At 43.0% G+C, this 14,274-nt stretch overlaps 2 protein-coding genes across 2 annotated transcripts in view; one reads left to right on the forward strand and one right to left on the reverse strand.

The window, feature by feature from the left end:
- The window catches only part of ELOVL2 (ELOVL fatty acid elongase 2), a 62,008-nt gene extending 56,190 nt beyond the window's left edge, over positions 1 to 5,818 (reverse strand). Inside the window, exon 1 of the mRNA XM_061591933.1 lies at positions 5,470 to 5,818. Coding sequence (XP_061447917.1) covers positions 5,470 to 5,472 — 3 coding nt within the window. The 5' untranslated portion in view covers positions 5,473 to 5,818. The remainder of the gene's footprint in view (positions 1 to 5,469) is intronic.
- Positions 1 to 14,274, forward strand: part of SMIM13 (small integral membrane protein 13) — a 62,674-nt gene that overhangs the window by 24,301 nt on the left and 24,099 nt on the right. The gene's annotated exons all lie outside the window — the stretch shown is intronic.

Below are 14,274 nucleotides of genomic sequence, written 5' to 3' on the forward strand. Positions count from 1 at the left end.
TCAGTATAAGGCAGCTCCCTATGTTCCAATGTCAAGGGTGAAGGACATTTTTCTGCATGAGGGTGATATTCCCTCCTGGGCAACATTCCGTGGGCCACATGCAAGTGGTGAGCAGGGCCAGATGCAAAAGTGGGCAGAGCAACAGATGCAGCTTCTACCTTAATGACAGTAGGCTACATTGTAGCCACAGAAAAAGTCAGAGGTTTCTGCTACACTCGCAGCCAATACCTCCATCCAGGCACCCAAGAGGCATGATCACAGTTCAAGGAAACATTCCATGCATGCAGAAGCTCTCCGGAAAGGCATGAAGCAGGGCCAGTGGGGATGTGTGGCCTGGGGAGGGGTGTGGCCTGGGGAGAGTCCTAAGGGCCAGACAGAGAGATGTGAAGGGCTGCATTTGTCCCCCAGGCCTATGTAATTGTGAATAATCACTATGTAGTAGGGAAAACTGGTAGTGCAAATTATCCTCAGTCACTTTTGCCACAGATAGGAAAAGAATGCTCATGGTACATCTAGTGTAGCATCACAGTTTACAATTGCTGCAGAAAACAGTAGTAGTTCCTGCAATCTATAAGCATATGGGGTAACATCCAATGGTGTCAGTGCACCTGTGCAACACATTTCTGCTTGCAGAAATGGAACTTCCCTTCCTTTTCTCCCCCTGCAGCCCCCTGGCACCAAAAACATCTGCTCTCCAGAGGAAGGGAAAGTTCAGTTGGGTCTACTGGTCAATCTATCCCAGTAATGTCTGTTCTCACTGGCAGTGCCTCTCCGATATGTTTCTGTGCCTGTCTACCAGAGATGCTTTAAGTTTTAACTGGAGATCCGGCGTGAGGGGTGGGGGGAGAAATCAGGCTCATGGCTCAGAATAAGCATATGTCTGCAGCTGAAAACTGTAGTTATACAGGGAGGGATATTGTGCAAACACAGCAAAAACCCATTTCTTCAAAATGATTCTCATGATTGGGTGGGACCACACATCATACTCTAATACACACAAATGTCTTGCATGCTAATATCAAAATGTGTGAAAGCATTGCTAATCAATTCCACTGTGTAATTAAAATGTAATCCATGAGACACGTTTGCTACAGAAACTGCTTACAACTTTCAAACTAACAGTTTCCTAAATAAAGTACAATTACTGGAACCTTGACCCTAAAATTACTACTTGAACATAACGATGACATTTCAGTCAATGGCACTTGCTTCAAAATTATAGGATCAGTGTGTAAGATGACCCATATAATTAGTATTTATATATGATTCTAGGTTTATGGAATTCTGCAACATGGAAAGCTGTTTTCCATCTCAGAATTATGATTACTAAGAATATCTTTTGTCATGAGATGTCTCAGTGTGAAAAGTGGGTCCATCTCACTTCCTGCACTGATTTTCTCAAATGGGTTACTGACTAGAATCAAAACTTGCAAAGAATGAAACCATGCTGCCATTTATGGATATTTTTTGGACATAATGAATTTCCTGCCTTGGCAGGGCATTGGACTAGATGACCTTTGAAGTTTCATATAGCTCTGTGGTTCTATAAAATATTTCCAGGATAAATCATAAGTATGGGCTATACTAATTCCTAAAGACTATTTGGGTGTACAGAGAATGCAGAGTAACGGCTGCAAGCCCAAGTTTTCATGTTTGGCTTAAGAAGAAAAACTCAATTGCAGCTATGTAACCTGATTCACAGTTTATGCACACCAAGTTGTTAATGATATCATACATCATTAACCTCATCTTATCATTAGTGTACTCTTTGGGATCCTCTGGGATACAGGCTCACTTGTTGTAACTACAAACATATACATGAACACATTATTGATAATTGGTTTAGCTACTGAACCATCTTGAACCTCAATTTTTTATCTGTAAATTTACTGAGATCCAGCTAAGAGCACTAACATAAGACTTACAATCTTTGAATGCAGTTCCCTTTTGTGGTTCGCTGAAATGTGTAAATTTGCTACTTTGCTCTTATATCCAAAGATACATGCTTGACAGGGTTTTTTATTCATAGACTATAAGCAGGGGAAAAAGATGAATAAGGTTGCAGTTTCATTAATGCAGTAACCCACACTTGTGAAACCTGCCTTCATTAAAAATGATTTGAACCCTCAAAAACATCTGCTTAAAGCTAATAATGATGCAGAACTGGGGTTGTTTCTTGCCAAAGTGGAATCAGTATGGTCAGAAATGAATATAATAACCTTTAAGGGGCTTCCAAAGCTTGATTCTCTCTTGTTGAATGTCATTCTAGTTAAGGAACAAAATATATTAGGAATAATTCTATGTGCAACTTGAATTTTTCATCCACTACTACCTTCTTTGTCTATTCTTATTGTGGGTTTTCTGTGATGTGACAGTATATCTGTTGCAACATTCATTAATGTAGCTTTTAGCTCATTGTCAGGAACAGGTATTGCAGATCTCTGAGTACTCATTATTTCTCTCTCATTTTGTACAGGTTGTACTCTTTTAGATAGCTAAGAAAAAAACTAAAATCCATTTCAGCTGTATTATTGTCAAAGGTGAAAAGCTGTGTAAGGGTCATCTAGCTACAATGCTACTTTGGTCTGATAATTAACATTCCAATTAGTAACTAAGGGCTTTCCACACAGTAAGATCCAAATTTTCACCCAAAGGTCACAATGTTAAATTTGTTCTTACTGACTCATTTTGATTTACATACTGAAAACATTCCTTGAGCTGATATCCTAACATGAATTTTTCATTTTGCCTAGGCAGCCTACAACAGCTACCCTACATTTCATACACAATTTGAACACTTAAGTAAAAGTAAGATCTAATGCAAAACTCATCACAAAAAATCCAACTGAATAGTGGTGAACTTACAAGATCTGAACAGGGTGGTTCATGACAGATGCTCTTGGAGGTCACTGATTCATAGGGTCACCTCAAGTCGTAATCGACTTGAAGGCACATAACAACAATAAATATTAGATTCATAGGAATTTGTTTCCAAAGTTAGCAGCTAAATCTGAACTTCCTAGGATTTTTAAAATAGCCTGGATCTGCAGTTTTAGAAGTTTTTCTGTGATGGTGTTTAAGAAGGGTGCCCTTCATATTACTCAGTTCTGAATGAACTGGAAATTGGGCTGACCCTTTGAGCAGGATGAAAGTGACCAGAGGTGAGGAAGGAGCAGAGCGCTCCTTTTAAAATGCAAAATCCACAGTCAGGCAATACTTTTATTGGAACCAATGAAAATGTTACAAAAGTGTGCCAAGCTTTTGTGACATTTTGGTTGGTCCCAATAAGAATACTGCGTAACTGTGAAGTTTGGAGTTTCTTTTTCTTATGAATCAACGTAAGAGCCAGTGAGATGTAGTGGTTGGAGTGTTGGACTGAGAGCTGGGAGACCAGGCTTCACATCCCCGCTTTGTGATGATGCTCACTGGGTGACCTTGGGCCAGTCACAGTCTCTCAGTCTAACCTAGCTCACTGAGTTGTTGGGAGGATAAAATCAGGAGGGGAAGAATCATGTTTGTATGCCACCTTGTACTCCTTGGGGGACAGGTGGGATATCAATGTAATAATAAATAATTAAACATGGCTATCATTGTTTTTTATGTCCTCTTAAGCTGGTCTTTCTTCTTTAATTTGACTACTACTAAGGCAGGTGGGGAAAGAGTAATTTGGAAGTACTATTGCCAATCAATGATTCCTCCTAGAATTCTTCAAGCCCTCTCTAAGCTGGTTTTAGGGCTAGTTTGTGACAATGGAGTGGTAAAAACCATCTGTCTGTAATAGTATTATGTCAAAAATGATTTTCTTTCTTTTTACTCTTACTATAGTGATGCCTTGAATTATTGTGTGCATGCACGCACACAAGGAGAGAACCTATGCAAGGTTGGAATCCCATAAACCCACTTACCTGGGAGTAAGAACATTGAACTTAATGGCACTTACTTCCAAGCAGACTTGTATAGGATTGTACTGCAAAGGAAGCAAGTGTGTGTGTGAGTGCAGGAGGGTCTTTTGCATGTAGCGTAAAATGGAACTAGACTCTGATTCCTTGTGGGATTTGTTTGCTTTTCAAAATGCTGTAGGGCAGAAAAGAGGGAAGGAGGGGTCTCAGTGTCTCTTGTTGGTGAACTCAGTATGTAAAGGAAGGCTTCCATGAGGTCCTGAATGTGCCCCTGTTAAGGGGTCTGACAGTGAGAAAGGAACAATTGAGAGCCAGTGTGGCTAGGACCTGGGAGGCCAAGGTTCAAATCCCCACTTGGCCATAAAGCTCACTGGGTGACCGTGGGGCAGTCATTGCCTCTCAGCCTAACCTACCTCACAAGGTTGTTGTGAGGATAAAAAGGAGAAGTGGAGAAATATGTACACCACTTTCAGCTCCTTGGAGGAAAGGCGGGATGTGAATGCAATAATGTAATATTGTAAATCTGTGTTGTGTGTGTTGAGAAACAAACACCTATATATGGATAAGAATGTGTTTTTCTATGTGTGAGCAAGCTATGGTTGGGGGCCAGCAGCAGGGTGGGGAAGAGATGTTAGAGTAACATGGGTGTGTGAGAATTGGAACATTTGTTGCCCATAGACAGACAGTGATCTGTGTGCATGTGTGAGAGAAATTTATGGTGTTTGCACATGTGAACCATGTAGGACTGCGTGGGTGTGTTAATGAGAAGAGTGTGTATATGTAGGAGACATGGTGCATATATTGTGTGAAGTGTGTTGTCTTGCATATGTGAGTATGAAAAAGAAAGAACAAGTGGCATTTGTGTGTGAAAAAAAAAGATGCAAAGCAAAATGTGGGTTTGTGCTGAGGTGAGAAAAAGAATAAAGAATAAAGACAGAAAAATGGGGTACATGAGTGTGAGGCAGCATGTCTTGTGCAGGTGTGAGAAACAGCATGTGGCATTTCCATATGGGAGGAAGACAGAGAATGTGTATGTGTAGAATAGTGTGTAGTTTGTGTGTGAGGGAGAAAACAAAGAAATGAGGTGGAGTGTTGGAAAAAGAGGACTGTATGTGTTTGAGAAAGAGAGAAGCTTGTGTGTTAAAGAGAATGAGTGGAGTGTGTGCACCAGTGTGTGCAAGAGAGAGAGAGAAAGACGGGGAGAGGCGGCAGTGCATCCTTCGCATTGTAAGCGGACATGAAAAGGCATGAATGGCCTGCGTGAGAGATCGTGTGTGCATGCGTGTGCAACCAAGCAAAGGTTATGGCAAATGGTTGGGTGAAAAAGGCACTAATGTGGGTAGGCGCCAGTGAGGAGAGGGGCTGGGGAAAGGCTGCCGTCTCTGCCGGCGGAGACTCATCACTTTCCCCTCCTTTCTCAGTCCCCTTCCCTCACAACGGAGGAAAGCAGCTTTGGCTGGAGAGCGAGAGACAGCTCTCCTCCTCCTCGAAGGGATTTCGCGCCTCGAGTCCGAAGAAACGCGGATGTCATCGTCAGGCGAGCCAGAAACAGGCTGGTCCCTTCACTCACCATGCTGCCGCCACGGAAGGGGGTCGCTTAGCGGGAGGGCCACCGGGCGCGCTCGGCTTGCTGGTGCTGCTGCTCAGGGCGAGGAGTGGCAGAGGAAAAAGCGCGGCGGGGCGCTGTCCAGGGTATCCCGGCGCTCCTCAGCTCGGCAGGTGCTTGAGCGAGTAGCGGCCGGCTCCTTCCCGGCCCGCGCGCTCGCCTGCTCTCGCTCGCTCGCTCGCTCGCTCGTCCTTCTCCGCCTATCTTTCTGTGGCTTAAGCCAAGCTCTAGCCTCCCCATGTTCCTCAGCCCTGCCTCCTCCTCCCCCTTAGCCAGTGCTTTGCGAGGAGCCGCTGGTGACTTCAGAGAGGGGGCGGGGCGAAATGAGGCGGGGAGGTTCCCGCGCGAGCCTCCACAGCGCGGTGAGGGTAGAGCCGAGAGGTTGCATTGAAAGGTGCTGACAGCATCTCCTTTCTGCAGCGTTTAATCCTGCAGAGCGGCCTTTGGAGCGCGGGTCTCCGCTGGCTACCTTTGCCCGACTTGGCTCCGGGATTGCTTCCAGGTTGCCAATCCGTTTCTCTGCACCACTGGCAAGTTTAGCAGCAGCAGCCAGGTCAAAGACCCCTAGTACCCCCAAACTGGAACACTCTGGATCGAAATCTTGGAGCTGCGAGCAAGCAGTGACTTCGTGAGTCCCAATCCGGGCTGCAACTGCTATACACACTTACTTGGGACTAAGCCGGCCTTTTTATTGTGCTTTCATGAGGATTGGAGCTCATGATGGTATGGTGGTAGGGGATCCACTTTCAATACTGTTTGTGCCTGCAAACATTTTGGGGCGGGCATACTGCTGCTTTGTTTCTAATCCGGGCATGTCTTGTAGCTTCCTGTTGAAATCCTGTATAGTATTATACCACAAATATTTCAGGGTTGATTTTTGCTTAAGCTGTGCTGTAATGCAAGAATGCCCCTCCAGACCGCAAGAATGCAGTAACATTGTGGAAGCACCCCAGCTCAACTAATACTGTGTGGACAGCCCAGTATAAGTCCACTACTAATGCATTATAGTTGCATCAGTGACATGTTGCAGAACACACCCACAAAATATATGACCCTGGAGGGGCCCTCAGTGGGACTTCTGAGTAGTAGGCATGTTGGGATAAGCAAGCTTGCATGCCTTTTAATAGGGAGATGTTCCTTCTAGCCAGAACTTGGGGACACCTCTATGCTCCTTTACTGTGATGCAACTTCCTACTGGTGGGGTTATTTCACTTCTTCCTCTTCTTTGTTAAGAGGTACTCTTATCTTATTAGCATAATTCTCCATTAAGCCACAGGAGAGAGAAGCATCCATTAATTCTCCATTAAGCCACAGGAGAGAGAAGCATCCACAGGCTTCTCTCCAGATGATCCCAATCATGGACTAAATCTACAACCTACTTTTATCTTTTCTCTCCAAGCTAGAGCCTATGTTTTCCTGAACATATGAAAGGTTGCGAGTAAACATTCTTAATACTTTTTACCAAAGAAGACTGTCTCTGTTGTTCTTTTATTCAGCTAGTCTGTATGAGGGCTGGTTAATTCTCATTCCACTTTTGTGAAATATATACTCTGCTAAGAAATAGAACTACTAAACTGTTTCTATTTCACTCAAACCAAATAAGACATACGTAGGGTTGCATTGTAAGAGGAACTGCATTCACCTGTCCCATAAAGATGTAAAACAAGGGTGGGCAATGTGTGGCCCTCCAGATATTGCTGGACTAGAATTCTCATCATCCCTGACGACTGGCCATGCGGACTGGTGCTGAAGAGCCACAGGTTTTCTGCTACCTCTGGTGTAAAAGAAAGGTGAGAGAGAATTTTGTTGTGTTTTGTTTTTAAAGCTACTTTTTTAAGAGTGGCCGTTAATTCGGCCAGATAGGCGACTCAAAAATAAAATTTTATTATTATTATTTCCAGTTCTCAGGAAACAGGGGAAGGGCCGTAAATCAGTGGTGGAGCATCTGCCTTGCACGCAGAAGGTCCCAGGTTCAGTCTCGTATCTCCAGGTCGGGCTGGGAGAGACTCCTGCCTGAAACCCTGGAGAGCTGCTGCCAATCAGTGTAGACAATACTGAGTTAGATGGACCGATGGTCTGACTCAGGAACATAGGAAGCTGCCTAATACTAACACTCGATAATTTTAACGTACACACAAAACTGATTATATATAAAACCTATCTTGCTGTGGGCTGCCTTTGATGAGAAATTATTCCCAGGCTTGGATGTGGTTCCTCCCACCCTTGGATGGTAGCGTAATTGTCCACCTTGTTGCAGACTGCCCTTTAATTGCACCACCCCTTTTAATCCTAGTGGGAAATGCAAAATATTGTATTGTTACACAAATTGATAGTGCAGATTTGTGAAGTTGTCCATGGATTCCCCCCCCCGCCAACTTTTTATTTATTCATCTTGCCCTTCAAAAAAACCTGCCAGGACAATTTACACACAATCAATCCAATACAAATCCAATACAAATAAAATAAAATATAACTCAGCAAAATTAAAACAGCTGGTAAAGGTAAGATAAACACTCTTTTTTAAAGAAAGGCCAGGGAAATAAAACAATCTTTGCCTGGTGCAGAAAAAATAACTCTGTGGATCCAGGTGATCCTCTCTGGAAGAGCATTCCACCACCACCACAATGAAGGCTTTCTCCCTGGTTATCACCTACTGTGCCTCTGTTGGCAAGGAGAGGAATGCCTTTTATTATGACCTCATTGAACAAGCAGACTGGCATGGGGACAGGTGATCCTTAACCAACAAGGCGTAAGTTTCCACATGGCAGTTTACAGTGGACTCGGTAGTGCTCATGCATGCAGGTTTTTTGCAGTATTCACACGACATTGTCGTCATCAAAATGCCATCCCATATCCCCCCACCCGTAATCCAGATTTACTTAAAAAAAAACACTGGATTTTCTGCAGAAATTGTAAATTCAGATTAAATGGAAAAATAATATGGGGTGGCACTTTGATGAGGATAATGGCAAAATTTGCACGCATGAGCAGCACCCGAGTCCACAAACCATTGTGCAGAAGCACCTATAGATTCACCTGGTACACCATTGCCCTTTATGCCAGATGGAATGTTCAAAGGCAGCTGTGGGAAAGCCAAGTAAGGCTACATAGGAAGAGACGAGTTGAACCAATCCTGATGGGCTAAGTACAAAAGCACTTAGTATAACTTGCACAGATTGTTATACTAAACTTTTAAATATATATATATATATCAGTGGGAACATTGGGTCCTTTTCACAGTAATGTGACTTCTGTTATATAAAGACAGCTTTTGGTACTATACCAATGAGATATTTTATAAGTATTAAATTATATTCAATGAAGTGTCTGTGCAAATATTCTGTGTTAGCTGATGGAGGTCAGTGTGTCACTGGCTCATTACAAGTGTACTGCAGGGTTTGGTATCTCTGGCATGCGGTCCTGATTAAGTCTGTCAGCCCTCTGAATTTGGCCCACGAGTCCATTTGGGGCAAACCATGGCCACTTGCTAGTCATCTGATTAAAATTCAACAAACAGAGCAAAACAGAAGAAATCTTAAATTTACGTTTACATATTTTGGGTTTGTCATGTAATTTAGGAATCCAATCTGAACAAATGTGCATATTGCAACCCCCCTTACTATCTACTAATTATAAAGAAATCAACAGCTATTAGTAACTTACTACAGATAAGCAAGAAATGGCCAGAGGGGTGTGTAGGGTTTGTGTAGGGGTGAGAAATAACTGCACAAAAAATAATGAGGGCAGATGGCAACAGAATACAGCTGCAGGAATGTTTTGCAAATAGCTTTTCTTAGGGCCTTCAAGTAAGCTTTGGTACTGAGAACGGGGCACTCTAGGATTTTTGTTGTGTTTCTCTGATCATAAAGGATAAGGGTCACAACATGTCAGATAAAACTGAGTACACATCAACAAAGCAAGGTCCAAGGCTGCAGTCAACGTAGCCTGTATTGCTGGATTATAGGAAAGCAAAATACCAGACCCAGTGAGTACAATCTTCATCTGTCACACCTTGTTCACTATCAGTTGCTGGATGTTAATAGACCCTGGTCACGCGCCTCCTCTCTGTGCTCACTGTATATTGTAGCTAGGTGATCTTAATAGACATATTTTTGAGAATATTATCAGGTCAAATCAAGAACTGGGTCTGGATTTAGGGACAGATGACCTAGCAGGCTATCTGGGGTGCAGGATTTGTCACAGTCTGTTTGAGAGGTAACCATCAAGATGCCTCCAGATGTTGTGGACTACAACTCCCATCAGCCCTAGCTAGCATGGCCAATGGTCAGGGATGATTGTAGTTGAAAAACATCTGGGGGACACCACCTTGGCAATCTCTGATCTACTTACTCAGCTATTCAACAGTGGACACACAGAATACAAATTTCACTTTGAGCAAAACAATGGTGGCAACAGTGGGTAAAACTCTCATCTGGAGCTCCAAGCTACATCTGGAGCTGTGTGAAAACTGCAAAGTACCACATTGCCTCCGATGTTGGACAGCTCCAAGTATGTAGTGACTGTGGTCCCATCAATACCAGTGGCAAGCATCTATTTGCCTTTCATATGGACTTTCCTCACCCTGTCTCTATCTCTTTTTTTGTAACAGCAAAGGGCCTGTTTACTTCCCCAAAGATTAAAGTACAAAGATGATTATAACGCTCCCAATTCTTCTGAGTCAGCAGTTTTAGAGAAATCCATAAAATCTACAGTGTTTAAAGCAGGGATATTTTAAACATATATATTTCATTGCCATGTTAATAACTTGACCAGACATCACCTCTGAAAACAAGCTCCAGTAATAACATCTAGTTTGGGAGATAAATCCCAAATATTTTAACTTGTAAGCTTCTGCCTCAGATCCAATGGTGGGAAACTTGTGACCCTCCAGATGTTGCTGAACTGCAACTCCCATGAGTCCCAGAAAGCATCGTCCATGGCCAGTGATTATGGGAGTTGTAGTTCAACAAAATCTGGCGGGCCAAATGTTCCCCATGTCTACTCTAGAGAGGTTCAGGGCTGGTGAAAAAATGTTGGTTGATTGGAGAAGTGCTTCTCTGCCACCACTTGCCAAACAGAGGACAGGGACAATTCTCTCTGAATTTTAAACAGTGGGCTTGTGTGTGATTGACCCAGCTGGGTTTCAGTCAAAGCAATAATGTGGTAAGTGTATTGGCTTTGTTGCAGTCGACCTCTGCCTGTCAATTGCTGCCAGGTTGTGTGCTTTGCTGATCTTCCTTGAGCTTTTTATTTGGCCTTATTTTTAGATTCTGCAATAACAGAACTCTCCTCCTCCCTTTTCTCCTAGCATTTTTTCTTCTGTGACTGGAAAAAGATACTAAGTTTCTCCATTGCCTTGGCAGACTCTTGCGCACACACCTTTCATGGTTTGTGCTGCAAGGTAGCAGGCCTTCAGATTTCATTGATACTACAAGTATACAGTATTCAAGGGTTCAAGGGTTTTTCAAAATAGCCAGTGGACAGCTGATTAAGGACCTTCAGATTTGGGGTAGGGGAAGCAACCTTGACGGAGGTTCATTGGGATCATAACGCCAGTGGCTGTTTTCAACACCCATGCCGGTTAGTTCAGGGACAAACAGATTTTTGGGGAAATGACAAGATCAAGACTTTTGAACATGGTTAGTATAAGGCCTGGTCTAGACATACAACAGAATGAGGTGGTAATATGCTGAACCAGTGGGAGGGACTGTACCATTTCAGGCCACAGGTAGGAAGTGCCAATTCTGAATGCTCCCCTATCTAATAAACTCCATGCAATGAGACATCTAGCACAGCAGGGTGAAAGGTTTCCTTCTAACCCTTTGTATGTTGTGTTGGTTTTCTATTTGCTTAGGGTTTTTAACATAGGGAACCATTCTGAAATAGTAATGCCCTCCTTCAATCTGAAATGGTACAGTCCATTCAGCTATTTCAGAGCTTGACCACCTTATTATTATACAGTTGTAGAAATGTGTACAAAAGCTTTAAAGTGGCTGAAATCTTGCCATTTGTGGCATTCTGTTTTCAGAACATCCCACCCTTTCTGCAACACAAAACAGGCACCCTGCAAAAACTGTTCTAAGGAATGAACACACGGCAAATTGGACCCACTGTCTGCAGATTCCAAGTGTGGGCCAGCAGCCTTTAAAGCCCTCCAGACCAGAAGGTTATGGTAAATCCACACATCACACTGAAGATATCTATCAATAGTGTTACACCATAGGCAGGCTTTGTAATACAGAAAATAGATGCTGCTAATAATAAAAGCAGCCTGGATGGTACTGTTCAAATGTGTATGGAAGGCAAAGGTGGGGAACCTCTCACCTTTTGTTTTGCCAGCCCTTTTCCCCAAACCTTATCAATCCATTGGCATCACTTGTGATGTCAGCTGATGTGCGGGAGGGTTGGGTACTATTGTGCTGTTGTGGAAGGGAGTAGGCATGTGCCACAAAAGCAACAGGATTTAACCTGCAGTCAACAGCTGACAAGCAGGGGTTAAATCCTGCTCACTTTGGATGTGCACTCCTGTTCTCTCCTGGGAACGGATGCACACAGGAAAAGGAAGCATTGGGGAAAAACAGGTCTGCTTGCTTTCACCATAGGTGCCTGTTCCATGGGGCCACAATGTGCAAGTTGACGCTAAAGTTTCTGATGTGCCCACAAACCTATGTATTAAAGATGTGGAAGCAGCGCAGGCCCTTATAGCTGTCTTTCAAAAGAGGTTTAGGGTGCTTCCAGATGGCCAATTTATTGAGCATTCATCCTGATTTGTTTGCAGGGAGATTAGATTGCTTTGGCTATTTAATAAGCATTCATCCTGATCTGTGAGATGGTTGCATCAAAGCAAGTATTATCCCACACTTTCTAGGGCATTTCCCCATTGCTTCCCTTACTGCAAAAAGTCCACCCTTTTAGGGGAAGCAGGTTTATTGTACAAAATGTCCCAATCACCTATAATTACAGAATCTAAATTTGCTGGTATGTGCTTGAATACCACTCAAAATAGCAACTGTTTGGAAATGCACTTAGTGCTTCTGGAAGGGAACTATGCATAGGAAAGGGATGGCAAGAACCCAGGCAAAGCGGAACAGGGTGGCTCAAGGGGATCCAGGATTCACACAGTGGGAAAAGCTATTCAAAAAGTAAATGCACAAGGAGATTGACACTGAGAATACAGAACCACTCCCACCCCACCTATACATATTTTGTTCTGATCCTGCCACTAAGGCTAAATCTGGACATTCAGAAACCACAGCAGCTGCTAAGGGTTTCCTACTGGAACCTGATCTCTATAATAATCACCCTGTAGAGGAGTAACATTGAAACATCATTGCTTACTTTCAAGTTGCATCTTTTAGCATGTTACACAAAAGAGCTTAGTGGGATCTCCCTCCACCCATCTGGAGACAGCATGACATAACCATCAACTGTTCTGCTCTCCTGCAGGACTGGGTACTATGAATGACCCTACAGTGCCCAACACTTGGGGACAGGAGGTAACATACAGACAGCCACTCTATATTCTAAGCCCTTTCCAGCCTTTTATAACTTCTTAGCTGAATGTACATAAATCTATGCTGCCACTTAGCGGCCCATTGAATTATAGCACTCATTTTCATAAGGGACATACCAAAGAGGCACACAAACGTTAGCCCTGGTCAATGTCTAGCGCAGGGATGGGGAAGCTCTGGCCCTCCAGATATTGTAGGACTCCACCTTCCATCAGTTCCATTCAGCATTCAGTTGTTTAATGCTGTTTAATTTTAATTATTATATTTTTGGTTAAATTGTATTTTATCATGATATTGTACATCGCCTAGAGTGGCCGTTTATTCGGCCAGATAGGCGACTCAAAAATAAAATTTTATTATTATTATTATTATTATTATTATTATTATTATTATTATTATTATTATTATTATTATTATTCAGCATGGCCAGTGGCTAAGGATGATGGTAGCTGTAGTCCAACAACATCTGGAGGGCCACAGCTTTCCCATCCCTGCTCAAATGCCTCTAATATGAATTTTTCCAACATGTTTTATGCATGCTTCAAGGACCTTACTCAATTCTCACATGACTACATGTCAGGGGGAGACTTCAGTGAGATATTGGACCTGATTCTGATAGAAATGCATTACTCCCAATGGACAGTAACCACAGCCCAAACTGCACTTAAGCCACAGCCATCTAAGCTTAGCTGGGTAGATGTCTGGCTCCACCTCTGCTCAACCAAACAGGACTATACTTATCTCTTCCTGTATTTTATTTTTGTATTAATAGCCAGTTGACTACAAATACAGTTGTTGTTATATGTTACCTCTTCTTAGACTAAATTACTCCTTAATTTTTGCCTCTTTTTGACTTTCCAGACAATAAAATGCAAAACACACTATTTCTGATAATTTCTGATTATGCTAATATCTCAGCCTTTGGGGAAAAGGGCACAAACATGTTGATGGCCGATGCATCTCTTAGGACAGCTTTGGACATGGTACTGAGCAGTGAGTGTGAGGGAGTACTCATATTGGATGGGTAGTCATTACTGCTACGACACTTGTGTCTGGTGCATGGGAACTGCACAATGTTCTGGGGACATCAGTGACTTCAGGTATAGCTGCTGGGGGACAAATAGGCCATGCTGGGCAAGTGGGACATAACAGTGATGCATGGCTTGCGTCTATCTGGGTGCAGTGGAAGGTAACAACATGTTTCCTGGAGTAGTGAATGGATGAACCACATGGACAGCAACCAGCCTTGGCACTTTCC

The sequence above is a fragment of the Rhineura floridana genome, chromosome 1, assembly GCF_030035675.1.
Source record: "Rhineura floridana isolate rRhiFlo1 chromosome 1, rRhiFlo1.hap2, whole genome shotgun sequence".
Taxonomy (NCBI): domain Eukaryota; kingdom Metazoa; phylum Chordata; class Lepidosauria; order Squamata; family Rhineuridae; genus Rhineura; species Rhineura floridana.